This window comes from Chenopodium album, chromosome 9 (genome assembly GCF_948465745.1).
Source record: "Chenopodium album chromosome 9, dcCheAlbu1.1, whole genome shotgun sequence".
Taxonomy (NCBI): domain Eukaryota; kingdom Viridiplantae; phylum Streptophyta; class Magnoliopsida; order Caryophyllales; family Amaranthaceae; genus Chenopodium; species Chenopodium album.
The window spans coordinates 5035913-5052612 of NC_137842.1; the positions used below are offsets into that span (position 1 = coordinate 5035913).

The 16700-nt window shown below is 35.0% G+C and overlaps 2 protein-coding genes across 9 annotated transcripts; one reads left to right on the forward strand and one right to left on the reverse strand.

Moving 5' to 3' along the window:
• The first annotated feature begins 1550 nt into the window (after positions 1–1550).
• On the forward strand, positions 1551–8129 carry LOC145558301 (F-box/kelch-repeat protein At3g23880-like). The gene is made up of 2 exons (XM_081619498.1): positions 1551–5065; positions 7776–8129. Coding segments are annotated over exons 1-2 (1269 nt in total). The 5' UTR covers positions 1551–3798; the 3' UTR covers positions 7778–8129.
• A 2237-nt stretch (positions 8130–10366) lies between these two features.
• On the reverse strand, positions 10367–15026 carry LOC145559443 (pentatricopeptide repeat-containing protein At1g43980, mitochondrial-like). 8 transcript variants are annotated; one of them, XM_081620870.1, is made up of 5 exons: positions 14898–15026; positions 11742–13910; positions 11532–11564; positions 11338–11398; positions 10367–10725 (listed from the first exon to the last, which is right to left on the reverse strand). In XM_081620870.1, exon 2 carries the CDS (start codon positions 13765–13767, stop codon positions 11830–11832), a length of 1938 nt encoding a protein of 645 aa, XP_081476996.1. In that variant the 5' UTR covers positions 13768–13910; positions 14898–15026; the 3' UTR covers positions 10367–10725; positions 11338–11398; positions 11532–11564; positions 11742–11829. The 8 variants fall into 8 exon arrangements, with proteins under 8 accessions (XP_081476996.1, XP_081476991.1, XP_081476994.1 ...); XM_081620865.1 differs by having other exon boundaries at positions 10367–10730; XM_081620868.1 differs by having other exon boundaries at positions 10367–10730; positions 11338–11447.
• Between the last annotated feature and the right edge of the window lie 1674 nt (positions 15027–16700).

Genomic DNA, 16700 nt, shown 5'->3' on the forward strand with positions numbered 1-16700 from the left:
TGTTATGGTTTATTTCTCTTTCCCTCCGTGTAGTTTCTTTTTGTTTGTTCAATTTTGTGGACTCATTGCTTGCCTTTTAACAAAGTCATTCATTTGTTATTCTTCTGTAAAATTTAGGAAATTCTGTTGTACTTATTTATTTATATTCATTCATCTATCTTACTTTTTTACATTTGTATTATGTGAGTGTTCCAGAAGAAGCGCTTTGTTTATGTTAGGAATATTTTGATGCGGTTAGTTGGTATGAAATGCTGTAAATTGACAGGATCAGGCCTTGTTTTTATCCTACCATGTTTGTTGGTGGTGCATTGTTCTACGCAAATCCAAGTGTTTTGGGATCTAGATGATCATAAGTAAAACCTTCTTTGGATTTGCCTAGGATCATTGGAATTTATTAATTACTTTTCAGGGTTGCTTGTTTTGTTTTTGGTGCATTTCATGTAACAAGCTTGTTTGGACCCGGAATGTAGGTATGAAAATCTTTATTAAATGATGTTTCAGATTCCAACCAACTCAATATGATGGATCCATTCGTAGCATCTGGATCAGAAATGCCTTTAGGGATTCCGGGACCTCTGAATATAGGTCCGTTTTCTGGAAACGCAAAGTAGCCCAATCTCTTTCGTGCTGCTTTCACAGCCCAAGAGAGAGCTCAGCAAGGCTATCATCTAAAGTATGACTTCCATGCTAAATACCATTAGCAATATCCTTGTTAAAAATTTTGTTAGATAAATAGATAATTGGAGGTTTTAATATCTTTTAGCTAAATGGGATGGGTTATAGGAGCTCTACTGAGCGTATTCCCCTTTAGGCTAAGCTGCAGGTTTCTATCATTACAGTAGTGATATTGAACAGATACGGTGGCTCTTTCTCCTGCTCTGACTAGACTTTGACGTATTTTAACATAAATTTTTCAGAAAAATATTATTATGTGGGATCTTGTTAGTTTCTTCTCAGTTTTAGTTTTCCAAATTTCTGCTTTATATTAGTTTTTTTTTCTTTTTTTCTTTTTTTAAAATTTTTTTTTTTTTTAATTTTACTGATACGCAATTAAAGATGTTTATAAATTAGATAATTGAAATAAGTTATGGCTTGGTGTGATATGCATCAGGTCTGGTCTAATGTGATTCGGTCTGATTCAAACATTAATAAGTAGCAAGCTCTTGAAATAAGGTAAATTTCTGAACCTCTGTGGGAGTTGTTCATTCCCAACTGTAATCATGCAGTTTTGGCCTCACCATCTCTGTTCATTAATCAACTTCTTACTTATGTATTGGTGCTGGGCTGGTGAAGGGTTTTAGATTTATCCAATCCCAAATTAAACAAACTATCACAAGTCTGCCAGCTCAACACTCAGCTCAGTGATTTTGTCTTAATTGATCTGATTTAGTTACCCGTTTAAATTCAAGCATAACTCAATACTATAATTTCATTGTTTTAAAAACCATTCATAAGTGTAGTATATGCTCTGAACAGGTCAGCAACAAAGACTATTATTACTTATTAAGGAGATGGGAAGGACAAAGGTGTGTAGCTGGCTTTATCTATCCATGTAATGCTAGATGTCTGCTTACATAAGCTCTTCAAGCAACTAAGTGTTCATATTTATTTGCGTCTTATTTGACTTATTCTTTCAGAACTTTGTTGTGGTGAAATAAATAAGCACATATTTAATTACAAAATGGCCTTGAAAATAAATGGAAGTGTAAATAGAGAATAAGGTTTAGGACTTTGTTACCTTTAGCTATTTTAAGATGTTTGTTTTAGAATTTGGAAAAATTGTAAAAAATAATACAACCTTTAAGCGGTCCGCCAAAAACAAGTCGACCTTTTGATTATTTCTGAATAATACTACCTTTATAGGGTATCCACTTAAAACAAGTTATGACCGGTTATTAACCTGACTAACAAGTTATGTGGGACACGTGTCATTAGTTTATTGGTATGAAATTAATTTAATTTTTATTTATTTAATTTTTAGTTTCATTATGATTTTTACTTTATTTTATTTATTTTTTAAAAAAAAAACCCCATCCCCACCCATTTTCCCCACCAGCCACCGCTGCCACCTTCTTCATTCCCAACGCCGGCCATGCCCATACCCCAGCGCTAACGGCGACGCCGACCCCGTTCCCCTTGTCGCGCGTACAACCAACCCCCTCCCCGATGCCCCCTTTCTCCCCCGACAAAACCTCCCCTGAAATCCATCCCCCAACCTCAAAAACCTTAACTGAAGCCGCCGTCGATGGTTGGGGAGGTCTGGTTTAGGTTTTTCGAGAGTGGGGGATGATTTTAGGGGGGTTTGTGGGTGAGGGAGAGGGGTTTCGGACTTTCGGGGAGGCAATTGGTGGGTAAGGGGAAGAGAGTGGTTAAGGGGAGGTCTGGTTTAGGTTTTTCGAGAGTGGGGGATGAATAAAGGTAGTATTATTCAGAAATAATCAAAAGGTCGACTTGTTTTTGGCGGACCTCTTAAAGGTTGTATTATTTTTGATAATTTTTCCTTAGAATTTTATATCTTTCTTAAAAAATTTGTCTTGAATAAGATTATGCATTTATACTTTTCTTGGAGTTTCCTCCTTGCATTAGTATTCAATATCATAATTTGTTATGGAGCGTTTTACCGTTTAGTTCGTAACAAGTACTTCCTCCGTTCTATTAATATTGCAACAAGGAGGAAATTACGCATCCCTATGCACATTTTATATGCTAAATATTTATAATTGTGTAAGAGTAAAAATTATAAAAAGTTGATATTGTGAAAGTATTTTATGAGACGAATCCAACAAGATCCCACATGACTATATTTTGCTTAACGAATGAATCATATTATATGGTCAAACTAGAGTGATGAATAGTGCAAAAAGTCCATTGTTGCAATATTAACAGAACGGAGGAAGTATATCATTAAGATCACATCGGCAAGGCCCTGTTCTTTTCACCTTTAAAGAAGTATATCATTAAGATTACATTTACAAGTATATCCAGTAAAAAATAATCTCAGTTTAGTAATAATGAGTTCAGGTCAGCAATAATAAGCTCAGCTCACATAATTTCAGTTCCGTAGAAATAAGTTTAGTTCAGTAAAAATAAGTTAAGATCAATAAAAATCAATCACTGTAAAGAATAATTTCAATTCAGCAAAAATATGGTGAAGTGAATAGGGTCTAGCTTTAAAGAAGAAATATAACAAAGAATTGATAAAAAAAAAATTAGTTTGGCAAAAATAATTTCAGCTCACTAAAATGAACTAAAAATAATTTAAGTTCGGCAAAAATAATTTCTCATCAGTAAAAATAATTTCAGTTAAGCAAAAATAAGGTGAAAAGTACAGGGCATAAAGTCAATTTTTTTCCACCTAATTAATATTTATTGCATATATATATTATGAAACCAATCTGATCATACCTGTGGTTTTGATATGGTAACATATCAATATGCTTTTATACTAGAAATGATTCATTCCCATTCTGACAAATTTATTAAATCAGTTAATATGAGCTGTATCATTTTGGATTCACTTTGATATGATTTAAAGTTTTTGGGGATGTTTTACTTAATGTAAATGGAGCCTTGATGACCTAAAGTCAAAAGGCATAGTGGACTAGGTTTTCAGGACACCCATTCTCTTCCAACTCCTTCATTTAGTTTCTGTGCCTTGGCTTATGCATAGCCCATCTTCATATTTTCTGTAGCCATTCTCTCACCTTTTTAAATCTGGTTTTGGATTCATCTACACCCCCATTCTCCTTGATCCCTGAAAATTAAAAAAAAATAAAAATAAAATTAAATATATAAAAAATGAGTGATATTCCAGAAGAATTGGTGCTGCAATTCCTGGTGAGATTGCCTACAAAGTCTCTGCTGCGATTCAGGTCTGTTTGCAAATCCTGGTTTTTGCTCATTAATAGTTCCAATTTCATTTCTTTACACAAACTTCACAACCATGCAATTGGTAACTATAATATTCTCTTTAGGCACTTCTGCAACACCCAAAAGAAAGAAATCTACTCTTTATATGATGAAAAGTGTAGTTTTAGTCCTTTTAGGACAATTGGGGAACTGGATTTTCCATTTGATAGGACTCAAGGGAGCTACTACACAATTGTAAGTTGTGTTAATGGCTTGATTTGCTTATGGGATGACACTAATGAACTCAACCCTGTGACTCTGTGGAACCCTGCCATCAGAAAGTCTTATCAGGTTCCATTTTATTGTAATGTGTCTGATAGTAGATCATCGGCTTGCCTAAAATTGTCTTTTGGGTTTGGCTTTGATGCTTTGGCTAATGACTATAAGATTTTGAGGATTGCCTTTTGCCTTTCTAGTTTCTCAGAAAGTAGGAGAGTTGACAGAAGGCCTTTGTCTTTTTTAACCAAACCTGTTGTATGCTCTGCTGACATTTTCTCACTGAATACTAAATCATGGAGATGTGTCAGTAATTTTGTGCCCTTGCAGCAACTAAGTGTTCCTGTTTTTGTTAATGGCGCTCTCCATTTCTTGACTCGCAAAGATGATAATCAGTGCTGTATCGTGTCATTTAGTCTGAATGCTGAGACTTTTTTGGAAATGGCATGTCCGCAGGGTGGGAAACTCAATATTGACTCAGATCATCGGATTGTGGGATCCTCTGGAACTATTTTCCTGCTCCACCAATTTCCTGGGTATCGATATGACATATGGGTCATGAAAGAGTATAATGTGGAAGAGTCGTGGACCAAACTACTCTCAATTGAGTTGGATATGCACCCTGTAATAGGATGGAAACACTTAATTAGCATCAATAGGAATGGAGGACTCATACTCTGTGGACCTGGTAGCTGGATTGGCTACCCGGTTGTGGAAGCTGTAGAAATAATGGATCTTCAGCCCCTGGGCTCATACTTTGCTCCACATGCAGAAGTCTATTCGGAAAGTCTGGTTCTATTGGGGGACGATAATTGTGTAACACATCTGCTACAAAATAATGGTGACAATATACAGGAGGAGCATAAAAAAGAAGAAACTGTGATTCGTCGTGTTCCTGGCAAGAGGAGGGGAAAGAGTGCACGATTGAATTCGATTATTTGTAAGCTTCTTTTTTCCTTGCTGGCTTTCTGGATTCTTGAACTTGCGTCAATTGGTAAAGTAATGTTTATGAGCTGATTGTCATAATCTGTGGTTTGTAATTTTGTACTACATGAAGTCTCTGCTCTAGTCATTCTATTCTGCTAGCATGTTGAGTCAATTTTTTTTTTTTTTTTTTTTTTTATATATGGACGAGTTAACTTGTTTTTCTTGATCATGTGTAGGTTTTTGCATTTACAGTCCCTATTTCTAGCAATTTTTAGTGCCTTTCTGACTGATATCCTTGCTTTATCCATATGTTTTGCTTATTTGCCATGTAAACTTGAAACATCTAGCTAGTTCTAATGTGCGTGACTGGTATTTGAGGTGTAATCTATTGTAAATTTCGAAACTGCATCTTCATTTATGCTTTTTCCAAATTGCTTGTCTTTGATATATAGTTGGTAATACTTTAGTAATCAGTGAAAATAGATTATTGCTTGAACATTTTTATTTTTTTGTCTGTATTAGAGCAGTAACTTTCTGAGTTGAAGTTATATATGACTGCTTTGTGAAAATATCGTAATTGAATATTAGAACACATATAAGTTAGTAACTCTAGTCTAGATTCCATTTGGGAAAGGTAAAAAAAAAAAGTTATTCTTGGAGGAAGGTGATTGAGAGTGATATGATTCATTGGGGTTCGAGGAAAATATGGTGTTGGACAGGGCAGAGTGGAGGGGAAAAGTTTAAGCAGAGGACATGAAACTCATTGTATACTCTTAATTTCTCTATGAATCTCCTTGTGTTTTGCAAAATTTTTTAATTCCTTTTGTAAGGCTTTCTCAAATCTCTTATGTGTTTTCCCTATCTTTTTATCTCCTCTTGGCCCTCTTTCATAAAACTTCACCAAGATATCTTTTGGGTTTCCAATTTACACTGCCTTTGCCTCTTGCTCTTCCACTTTCATTTAATCTTTTACTTTCTTTAACTTTCTTCATTACTTTTCTTGTTTCACTTTTGTGAACAGTTCCTTATGATGACTCATGTTAGCCAACCCCAAATCATTTGAGACTAATGCTTTATTTTTGTTATTAATGTCTGCGACCAACATATAACAATGCTAAAGAAAAATAGTCTTGGTAAGAAAATTTCTCATAAGAAAAGAGAAGAGATTGAATTTCTGTTGCTTTTAGGGCTTGAGTAATAGAATTGATTGACTAGGAGTGAGAAATTCAAATTATTTCACAGAATAAAATTCAATAAATTAACCTAAGCTGTCCTAAAAGGTATGTAATGAAAAAATTCCAGACTATTACACTTGCCCCTCTTATTCATTTATTTACTAATATATTTAATAATATCTATATACAATTGATGAATTGATCTAAACTTAGATCTGTTGTGCTCTTCTTTACCTAAGTTTATTTTGATGTTGATATCTTGAGATAAAGAGTTTTTCATGGATTCTTAAATAATTCAGCATCTCGGTTTCCCATTGTGGCTTTTGCAAAGCTGTAAGTAATAATTTGATTCACTGTTATTACTTACAAATCTTTATTCTTATTGTTGTATTGAAAGGCTGAACCTTATGCTCAAGTTTGAATTGCTAAAATACTTTTAATATTAAACTTAAATTAGAGGCAATAAATGGTCGGATAAAGTTCCTTTTTCAGTTGAAACAAATGAATTGCTGCCCGTGCATCATTAATAATTGAACTGCCTCTAAAGGAATTATTTTATTGTAAGATGATACCCTTGTTCACGTCACAGAAGATGAACAAAGGTCGCATACTCCCATTACTTGGCCGGTTTGCTCTGTACAGGTGCTCATATGTGTCTAATTAGCCTTGTAGTTTTCACAGTCTCTTAAATTTTGTTTTCTTGGATTCATGCAAGCTGTGGTTGGGTCAGTATTGTTGTCTACTGCCAGACCTATGACTACTATGTGGCCGTGTGCTGCAGCTGTTGTATTATTTCTACTATTACCGCAGCTATTGTATTATAAACTATGTCCACAGTGTTCCAGTGGGGCACAAGGGCTATATGGGTTAATTTCCTTACAACCTTACAATGAGTTATGAATGTATTTCTGAAATGATAATAAGAGAATTGACTAGTTTGTTACTGCTAGCTAAGGGTTTACTGGTAGCTTGGTAATGATTTGAAACTCTTGTATAATGAGGTTGCTTATGCTGTTGAACCAGATTCTCTTAGAAGTTAGATAGAAATCCTAAGAACAATGCTTTTGCAAGCTGCTTAGCCCTCACAACTTAGTAATAAGTTTGATCAATTTCAAAAGTTTATCTTCCCGTTTTAGTTTGTATTGTTATGGTATGATGGGCACTATATTTGTTTCCCATCAAGTGGTTTTCTAATCAGTATTTTACAGTTCTTTTCCAGTTTCCTTTCCAAGGGAACAGAAATAATTCAGGTGCCTAACTACATCTACGTTGTTACTAATGAGCATGTCTGGCATGCATGAGTCTATATAAAGATGTTGTAGCTTACTGGATACAGGAAGTTGTATGCTGGCTCTTTGCTGCTTGTTTATATATGTAGAAGTGTCTTCTTTTGTTATAGACTGTTTTTGTATCAAAATCTTCTTATCTGGTTGGATAAATTTATGGAAATATTGAATATTGTGTGTCATACCTAATAAAGTCAGCATAGTAAAGCAAAAAAATTGTGAAAGCCTGAAAGGTGCTCATGCTTTTCATGAAAATTCGCAGGAACTGAGATCGAGGCATGTTCATGGGGATATCAATCAGAGAGAAGGGTAATGGCATCAAATCTGGAGACTAGGATGTTGGTGTTGCCGCCGTAGTGGTTTATAACTGTTGTTACAGACTCTTTAGCAGCTTGTCATTTTCATTTGTTTTCAATAAGTTTTTTGCTTTAGTTCTCAGTACTCCAACCTCTACTGCAGCAGCCTTGGAGGTTTTAAACGTTGTTGCAAACTCTTAAGCAGCTTGTTATTTTCTTTTGTTGTGGTTTTGTTTTGTACTGTTGTTCTCGATACACTAATCGAGATTTTAGTATGAGTGAATGTTTTATTGGATTGCTTATCTAAATCAAATACTTTCCTGGTTTCCATTAGCATTTGAGTATCTGGTTTGTCAATTAGATGAAAATTTGCATTAAATTAAATCTGAAACACAACCAATATGCTGAGAGCTTTATAGGTCTTCACAAAAAATGAAAACTATAGCTTTACAATAGCATCTTATATAATATTTATTTTTATAATAGTGATTAATCAAAACTATTACCTACAAATAAGATGGATTTTAATGTTTTTACAAGTTATGCTTGTCATTGACTGGTGTGAAGGGCAAAATTTGTAGAACTGGTTGTGCTATGTGCATGCTAGTATGCTACAACTTAACTATTGTTTTGGCTCATTTGTTCATTTGGGAGAACTCCAAATGAGTATATATGTAAGTCAAATAATATTTTCTTGGAACCATGTGTATGTTACAATCACAAAATTGGTTTCTATAAGAGAGCAAATGGGTAATTAGTTCATTCATGGTCCTGTCAATAAAAAAAACTATAACCTATATATAGTATTGCTTTCAACGGCTATGCTGGTCAACTATGGGACTATGGACTAACAGTTGAGTTGATCTTTACAAAAACTATAACCTATATGGCTATATATAGCATTGCATCTGCAAGACTGCAACTCAACTGCCAATATATCTCAGGAAGGTTATGCCTGCCCATACAGTATTTTCCGCATTATGCTTGCTCCCGGCTATATATAGCATTGCATCTGCAAGACTGCAACTCAACTGCCAATATATCTCAGGAATGTTATGCCTGCCTATACAGTATTTGCCGCATTATGCTTGCTCCCCCCGCGGGCTGTCTCTTCTAAGGTTTGATCTAATTTCTCACTCTATAATGCTTTTCTGCTTGTAGAGTTTGACACAATGTAGTTCACCAAGGCACTCGTCTTGGCGGCCTTCATATACAATACTTTGACCAAATTCTGGAATTGCCGTTTGATAGTTGGCATTCTTGTCATGGATCTCACCATCCCCTACAATCTAGAGGGACAATAATGTTTTGTTTATTACTTGCAGTTTTAAATCATAATCCTCTAGATGGCTTAAATTGTTGGGAAGTAGAAAGCAAAATCATAGTTTTACTTGCATGAGTTGCATCCATTTAATGATTAATCTTTATTTTACACAAATTCATACCTTCTGATGATAAGCTGTGCTCTTCTGACACTATCTTCAGATGGAAATCCAACATCATCCCAATCCTGTAGTGTCTCATTTTTGCATATCATGATTGCTTGGAGGATTAGGGCACACGCGTCAATACTGATATAATTACAGGACGTTAGGTGTAGAGAAACATACAGACGACTATATACTAAACCAGGTGCATCTGACTTAACAGAGGGAAGCAAACATTTCAAAATGCAACATGCAGGGAGTGCAGTACCCAACTTTTTGCAGTCCCCTTTCACAACTCACTCTGATGTCTTTTACATTTATCAGACCTTAATGAAGCAATTGCCTTCCATTCACCTCACATGATTTGAACAGTCAATCCATTACCCAATAATGCAGTAAGGTATCTTGAGAAACGAATCTAGTTGAATAAGAAAATTTTATTCAAAAACATCTTTCCAACCAGCATTCCTTAATCAAGAATGTTTTAATGGTAGGGAGAACTAAGAGATTAGGCTCGCTCAACCAAGAATTAATTAAAGGTCATAACATTATTTCTCATAAGTACTAGTGCTAGATTGGGTGGTAGTCATGCAATTACTCAAGTGGCAAAGAAACTTAGTGAGGATTATTCATGTCATCTTACCTTTATAGGCTTATGTTGTTGAATTGCAGCTTTCAATGTTCTCGAGTGTTGTGAGATAAGCTTTAAATCACTTAGCTCTTCCTTTCTGGTCTCTAGGATTTTCCTGTGACCATTTTAAGTACGTACTTAACAACATCTCACAGGTTTTTTGAAGAGCATATTAACATTTCAAGGTATATTAGTAAGGGTACATTTGATACATAAGGAATTAATATCATCATATATGTTGTGATTGCTTCCATGATACGGAGTATGTTATATCTGATATTTGCTATATAAGAACTAAGACATTAAATCCTCTCCCACAAAGTAAAGATCACACGCCTGAATAATCTGATGAACGACAATACCAAGATAGAATCCAAGAAAAACTAGACATAAATGCATCAAGAAATGATCCAACCACGGCAATAGGCCAAAGGATAATGGCCAGATGCCCAGATCACCAAATGGAACACATACTGTCTCGAGAATAGCATTGATAAGATTATATAGAAACTGAGTCATATAAATCCAGTTACTTAATTGAAGATAGCAAATTGAAATTCCATTACATATTGTATATGTCAATCTGCTAGTGCAAGCACAAATTACAAAATAACTGAATGCCTTCTCATACTCTCCTCTCTAATTATATTTACATAATTTGCCTTCTTCTACATCTATCAATAGAGATTCTGATGGCACCCATTAAATGGTGTGGGAAACCTCAGTGTGTTGTGGCTGCTGCTCTGCTTGTTGCTGCTGCATTCTCTCAGTGTTTCCCTCTTGTGTTTTTCTTCTTTCATACATTAGAATCACAGGTGGCTTGGCTGGTACGGGTGGCTCGGTTGGCTCCATTAAATACTACACTATACACAACAAAAAGAGCTATAAGGTATCATAGATGTTGCTGAAAATTGAACTAACAAAAGGTATTAAGACAAAATCAGAACTCCAAAACATTTAACATGACAAACTGTAATTTCTGATAATGTGTAGCTTCTTAGAAAGCTAAATACTAATCACATGCATTCTCATAATAAAAACTAATAATCACATATTTTCTCCATTTTCTTTTAATTAACTCTCAAGGCACATTGTTTGAGGAAGAGATTCAATGCAAACGGAAATAATCAAGATAATTTTTACACATGGTACCTAACCCCTTCCCTACATTAAAATATTATGATAAAAGCACTCGCTTACCTTCTCTAACTACCTCCTAAAAGTACATACCTTGAGGTTGTGTAGCAAGTAAAAATGAAACAGAGGAAGTATAATATTTTTTTTTTTTTAAAAAAAAAAAAAGAAAAGGGCCTCATATTATCAAATTAGAAAAGGACGGATTCACATCAGGCCAAATGATCAAATCACATCCAGAATCAACATATTCGGTTGCCTGACTAGTCAACCCTCCAAAACCAAAAATCTCAACATCTAGAAAAGAGAAATGAAATAGCAAGCATCAAAACATACCTTACTAAATTACACATCATAAACCATTGAATAAAAGCCCTCAAATCATGAAGTTGAATAGCTGAGATTACAGAAATTTCGGACAATATTCAACATTAGCTGTGATGAATCTGATGATAGTAAACCAGAAAATGATTACCAAAAAAAATCAAAACTGGAAACACAAAATCGAGGAAGGCAAAAGTTACACTTACCAATACCTCAGCACTAAGCAGACCCAACAGTCCCTGTGCAAAAATCAGCAATGGTAGAAAGTACACACAAGAAAATATTTAAGCTTAATATGAATTAAAGAGAATAAACATACTGATACAAGGTCAAATTATTTAAAATTGGCAACAGATTTGCAGGGATTTTTTTATAATACCAGCATTGATACTAAAGAGGTCTATCACATGTCATACCAAGCATAGAATGCGTATTTGAATTCCCCGCGCAGTACGCCAGCCGCAAGTAGCATTGTTCTTTGTGGGATGAGCATATGAACACATCTCATAATACCATAACCATGTTTGCAATAGCATAAATATCTGTCTGATTAACTTCCATGATCATTGTTTCACCCTTCTCCCAAGTCATTAATCTGAGAATGGAGTAAATATCTCCGCCTGCATGTTGTTGCAGCTGTTCTCCTGTAAAGCTATATACATGATCTTTTATCACAATACAACTACATCCAACAACCTTCTCCGAGACAATCCTCTTCATGGCTTCCCTCACCCGAACTGCATCCTCCCACTGGCCCTTCATCTCATATACACGGCCTAAAACCACATAAGGTAGAGATAAATGTGGCTCCAACTCCATCAATCTCACAGCTACTTTCTCTGCAAGCCTCACATCTCCATGACTTACACAAGCATGAAGTAACAATTTCCAAATTGTTGAACTTGGTTCAAAAGGCATCAATTCAATAATTTCCATTGCATCATAGAGCCTACCATCTTGACACAACAGATCTACAAGGCAAGCATAATGCTCATTACAGGGTCTAACACCATAATACTCCTCCATTTTTGAAAATATAGCAATTCCTTCATTAACAAAACCTCCATAGCTACATGCTCGTAAAACACCAGTTAGCGATATTTGATCGGGCAATGGACCTCTTCTATGTAGTTCTTTGAAAGTGTTTATTGCCATAACTAATCTTCCATTAAGAGTCAAACCCATAATCATGGTATTCCAAGAAATCAAATCTGGCAAGGTCATACTCGCAAAAAATTTCATAGCACAATCGATCAACCCAAGTGTTGCATACATATGAATGAGTGAGCTACAAACAACACAATCAATCTCAAAACCTATTTTAACCACCAAAGAATGGATGTGAGTTCCTTGCACCACTTTCATACCACTAATGGAGGACAAAATACTGCTAAGGGTGAACTCTGTAGGCCTTATATCCTCCTTCAGCATGACCATGAGGAGTTGGATAGCACTCTCACTGATGTCATGAGATGTATAGCCTGATATCATGGAATTGCAATCTGCAGAATTGTGTCTGTCAAGCTCTTTGAAGAGTTGAACTGAATGCTCCAATCTGTTGCATTTCGAGAACAGGTCAATAATGGCACTTGAGATAATGGAATTGCTAAGAAAGCCAACCTTGATACAGAGAGCAAAAATCTGCTTACCCCTTTCTAAGTTTCGCAAATTCGTACAGCAAGTGATTACTGCAGAACATGTAAACTCATCAGGTGGAAACCCCAAGTATCTCATTGAAGAAAACTGATTAAGTGCTAATTCCCCAAATCCAGCTTTACAACAACCCACAATTAATGAATTCCAAGATATCAAATCCAAATGTTCCATACTCAAAAAAACACCAACAGCATAGTCAATTAGGCCAATCTTGCCATACATATCAATCAAAGAATTCCCTAGAACCAAGTTTGACCTGATTAAACCACTTCTAATCATCTTACCATGAAGCTCCTTGCCCAAGATGGCATCAAACACCAATGATGCGACAATTGAATAAGTATACCCGCTTGGCTTCACTCCCATATATTGCATTTCTCGGAATTTTTCCCACACACAATCACTATGTCCACATGAGGCATACCATGAAATCATAGTATTCCAACTAACAACATCTTGTTCAGGTATCCTCTCGAACAAGGACTGAGCGATCTCACTGTGGCCACAATTCAACAACCCCTTCAAGCAAATATTCCAAGATATAGTATTCTTCCTTGATATGTCACCAAATGCTTTAAGGATGTCATCAACAAATTGACACCGGGTATAAAGTTCAAGGCAGCGATTACCTAAAAATGTGTGACGATTAAATCCAACTTTTATTAACTGTCCATGGACCACTTTGGTTAAATTCAGTGACTTTGATGAGTGACAATGGTCAAGTAAGCGAGAGAAAAAGGTTAGTGTCCTGGGAATGGTATGTATCTGCTTTACCAAAGGGTACATACAAAACTCTCTCTTCAATTATAAACAACCATAGGGTCACTACATTTTCCTATATAGGCCCCTTGTATGTGGACAAGCAGTTTTTGAGATGCCATTACCAGAATAAAAACTAGCTGCAATCATCAACCACGTTACTTTCGGTGCTGTACACACAGAAACAACATTCCATAAGATTATCAATGTCAAATAATTTAAAGTTAAAGAATCGATTATTTTCAAGATAAATAAAACAACAGAGGTATCAGGAAAAATAAAAATATAAATCATATTGCAGCCAACTTTCTTAAAAACAGCAAAAAAGACCTTTCATAAAACAGAGAAAAAGCTTAATGACCAACATTCTTGGACTTGGAAACTCATAATAAACATGAATCCCTGTCAAAAAGGCAAGCATAGCTACTGACGAAAATTCTCATAATATTGGTCCAAAATGAAGAGTTGGGAGTGTCAATAATGAGGTAAAAATGTAAAATAAAGAGTTTGGGCAACATAGTTCATGACTTACATTAACCTTCAGTACAACAATTTCTACTAAAATTAGATAAACTCATGCTCATGAACTAATGACATATACCGTTCCATTACAATGGCACGCATTCCGTTACATATGGGGGTTTAAATGAGTTAAGAAACAAGAAAATTGAGACAAATACTTTACACCAGCCCCCTTCCAGTAAGACCAACGCCTACTCAATCTACACCAAAACCCCACCAAGCCAGCACCCTTAATATACCATACTCCGACCCGACTCTGAGCAATGGCAGGAGGGGCGGCCGCCCTAGGCCCAGCGACAAAATGTCCAATATCATATTTCCATTCTAGTATTATAGGATTCCACAAACACATTAGCAACCAAACTTGATTCAATTATCAAAATTAAGCTAAAAATTCGCATGATTTTAGGTAGAAAAAGGTCCAATTTCATAGTTCCATCCTAAAATTATAGGCAAATTTTCTTCTCTGACAACAAATTTGGTCGTTATGATCTTCCATAAGCTTAGTAATTACTTATAACTAATAGTTCACTAATCGACTTCAAATAGACTATAGTGACAATATAAAAAATGAAAGATGAACCCTAGTTTGTGAAATAAACATTCAATGAATACAAAAGGAAATAAGAGTTAACCTCAGAAGCTGCTTCAATGGAGGATAGAGATGTTCAGAAGTCGCCAAGTGAAGTGCGCTTCAAGACAGAGCGGGAAAATGAAGACAGATAGGTCTACGGTTCATCAGTTTTTGTTTACTTGTATACCCCCTATTCTCGGAGCTTTATCGATTTTGCATGAAAAAAGGTGTTATCTTGAACTAAGACATGACTCTACTGGTGAGAGATAGAGTAAGTAATAGCTCAAGTGGTTAGAACTTTTCTCCCGATTTCAGTTGATCTTGGGATCGATTCTCACCCCCACCCTTGTGGCTCTTTGGAAAATTCATCCACTATATGCCAAAGGTGTGCAACCTTGGTCGGATCCGGACAGTGGCGGATCCAGGATTTTTAAGGTGCTGGGTCACTGTCACCTATATCGATCATCACTCATCGACCGCATACCGGAGGTGGATGAATTTTGTGATAGACGATGAGTTTGTGGAGGAGGATGCTTGGGACTAAAGAAACTTGTTATATCATATGTTTTTTATGAAAATTAAGTCACAATTTCAATTTAATTACAAAATCCAATATTGTCAAAAATAGATTAATTCAATCTTTTTGCAACTTATCTATTCTACCCAAGTGGTTTTAGAATATTATAGCCAATTAAGTCACAATACCCAATTTAATTATACAAACATAATATATACAACACAAATTAGAAAAACAACTTAATGTAATGTCTCAACAACACAAAACATAACAACATTGAAGGATAATCAAATTAATCACATGATAATCAAATATCATAAGTTCATTATCATTTCAAAAGGAAAACCAAAAAAAAAAAAAAAAAATTCTATTTCTAGCTAATGCTACTACAATGAATTAAATGAAAAAAGAAGGAAAAAATTGAAATAATCACATGAAAATCAATAAATCACATAACCATAACATAGGAAGGAAAAAAAAAAACAAAAAAACAAAAAGATAAAAGGAATTCCAAAAAAAAAAAAAAAACAAAAACAAAAACAAAAAAACAAAAAGAATACAAAAATTACAAGTAATAAGGCTCGAACTCATGACTTGTGTGGCTAGGGCCTTGCTAATTGGGCTTTGTCCCAAACCCTCCAACCACTAAGCTACAAGATTGTATTGCTAACTTATAACCAAAAATAATGCTTATATCTTATTTTCCAATAGGTGTCATTTAAAAAAAAAAAAATTTTTTTTTTTTCTGCTAGGTCACGTGACCTAGCAGGACCAAGGCTAGATCCGCCACTGGATCCGGATGTAGGCTGTAGTCAGAGCTAAGCTTCGGTGTAGGATGTTGGTCAAAAAATAAATTAAACTACTAGGACGGTCAATGTGCGTGCAAGTGACACGTGTTTATAATGGATTCTATTAACAGATTCCATCCAAAAATCTACAAGGAGGTGGTGAAATCCAATTTTAGGGGTTTTTTTTTTTTTTTTTTGTGGTGTTATAATAAAAAGTTTTAAATTTTGTGGTATTATAATATAATTGGAAACTTTTTTGTGATGTTATTTTACACAATATCCATTATACAATTAATTAATATTTTTTTAAACAAATGAGCATATATTTTTTTTTCAACTCATTTGCATGAACACAAGCAATTATCTCTTTTCCATTAATTGATCCTTAATATTTAGGGATATGTTGTTTCATCTTTGATTTCCATTCTATTTTCCATTTTAAGGATTAAGGAGTGAACGGATGGTTTGTCCCTCAATCTCCCCCACAAGTAACTGGGTTTGTTCCTCACCCCACTTCTCCTGTGATAGGAGGGGCACATTCTGTATCTTACCCTACTAA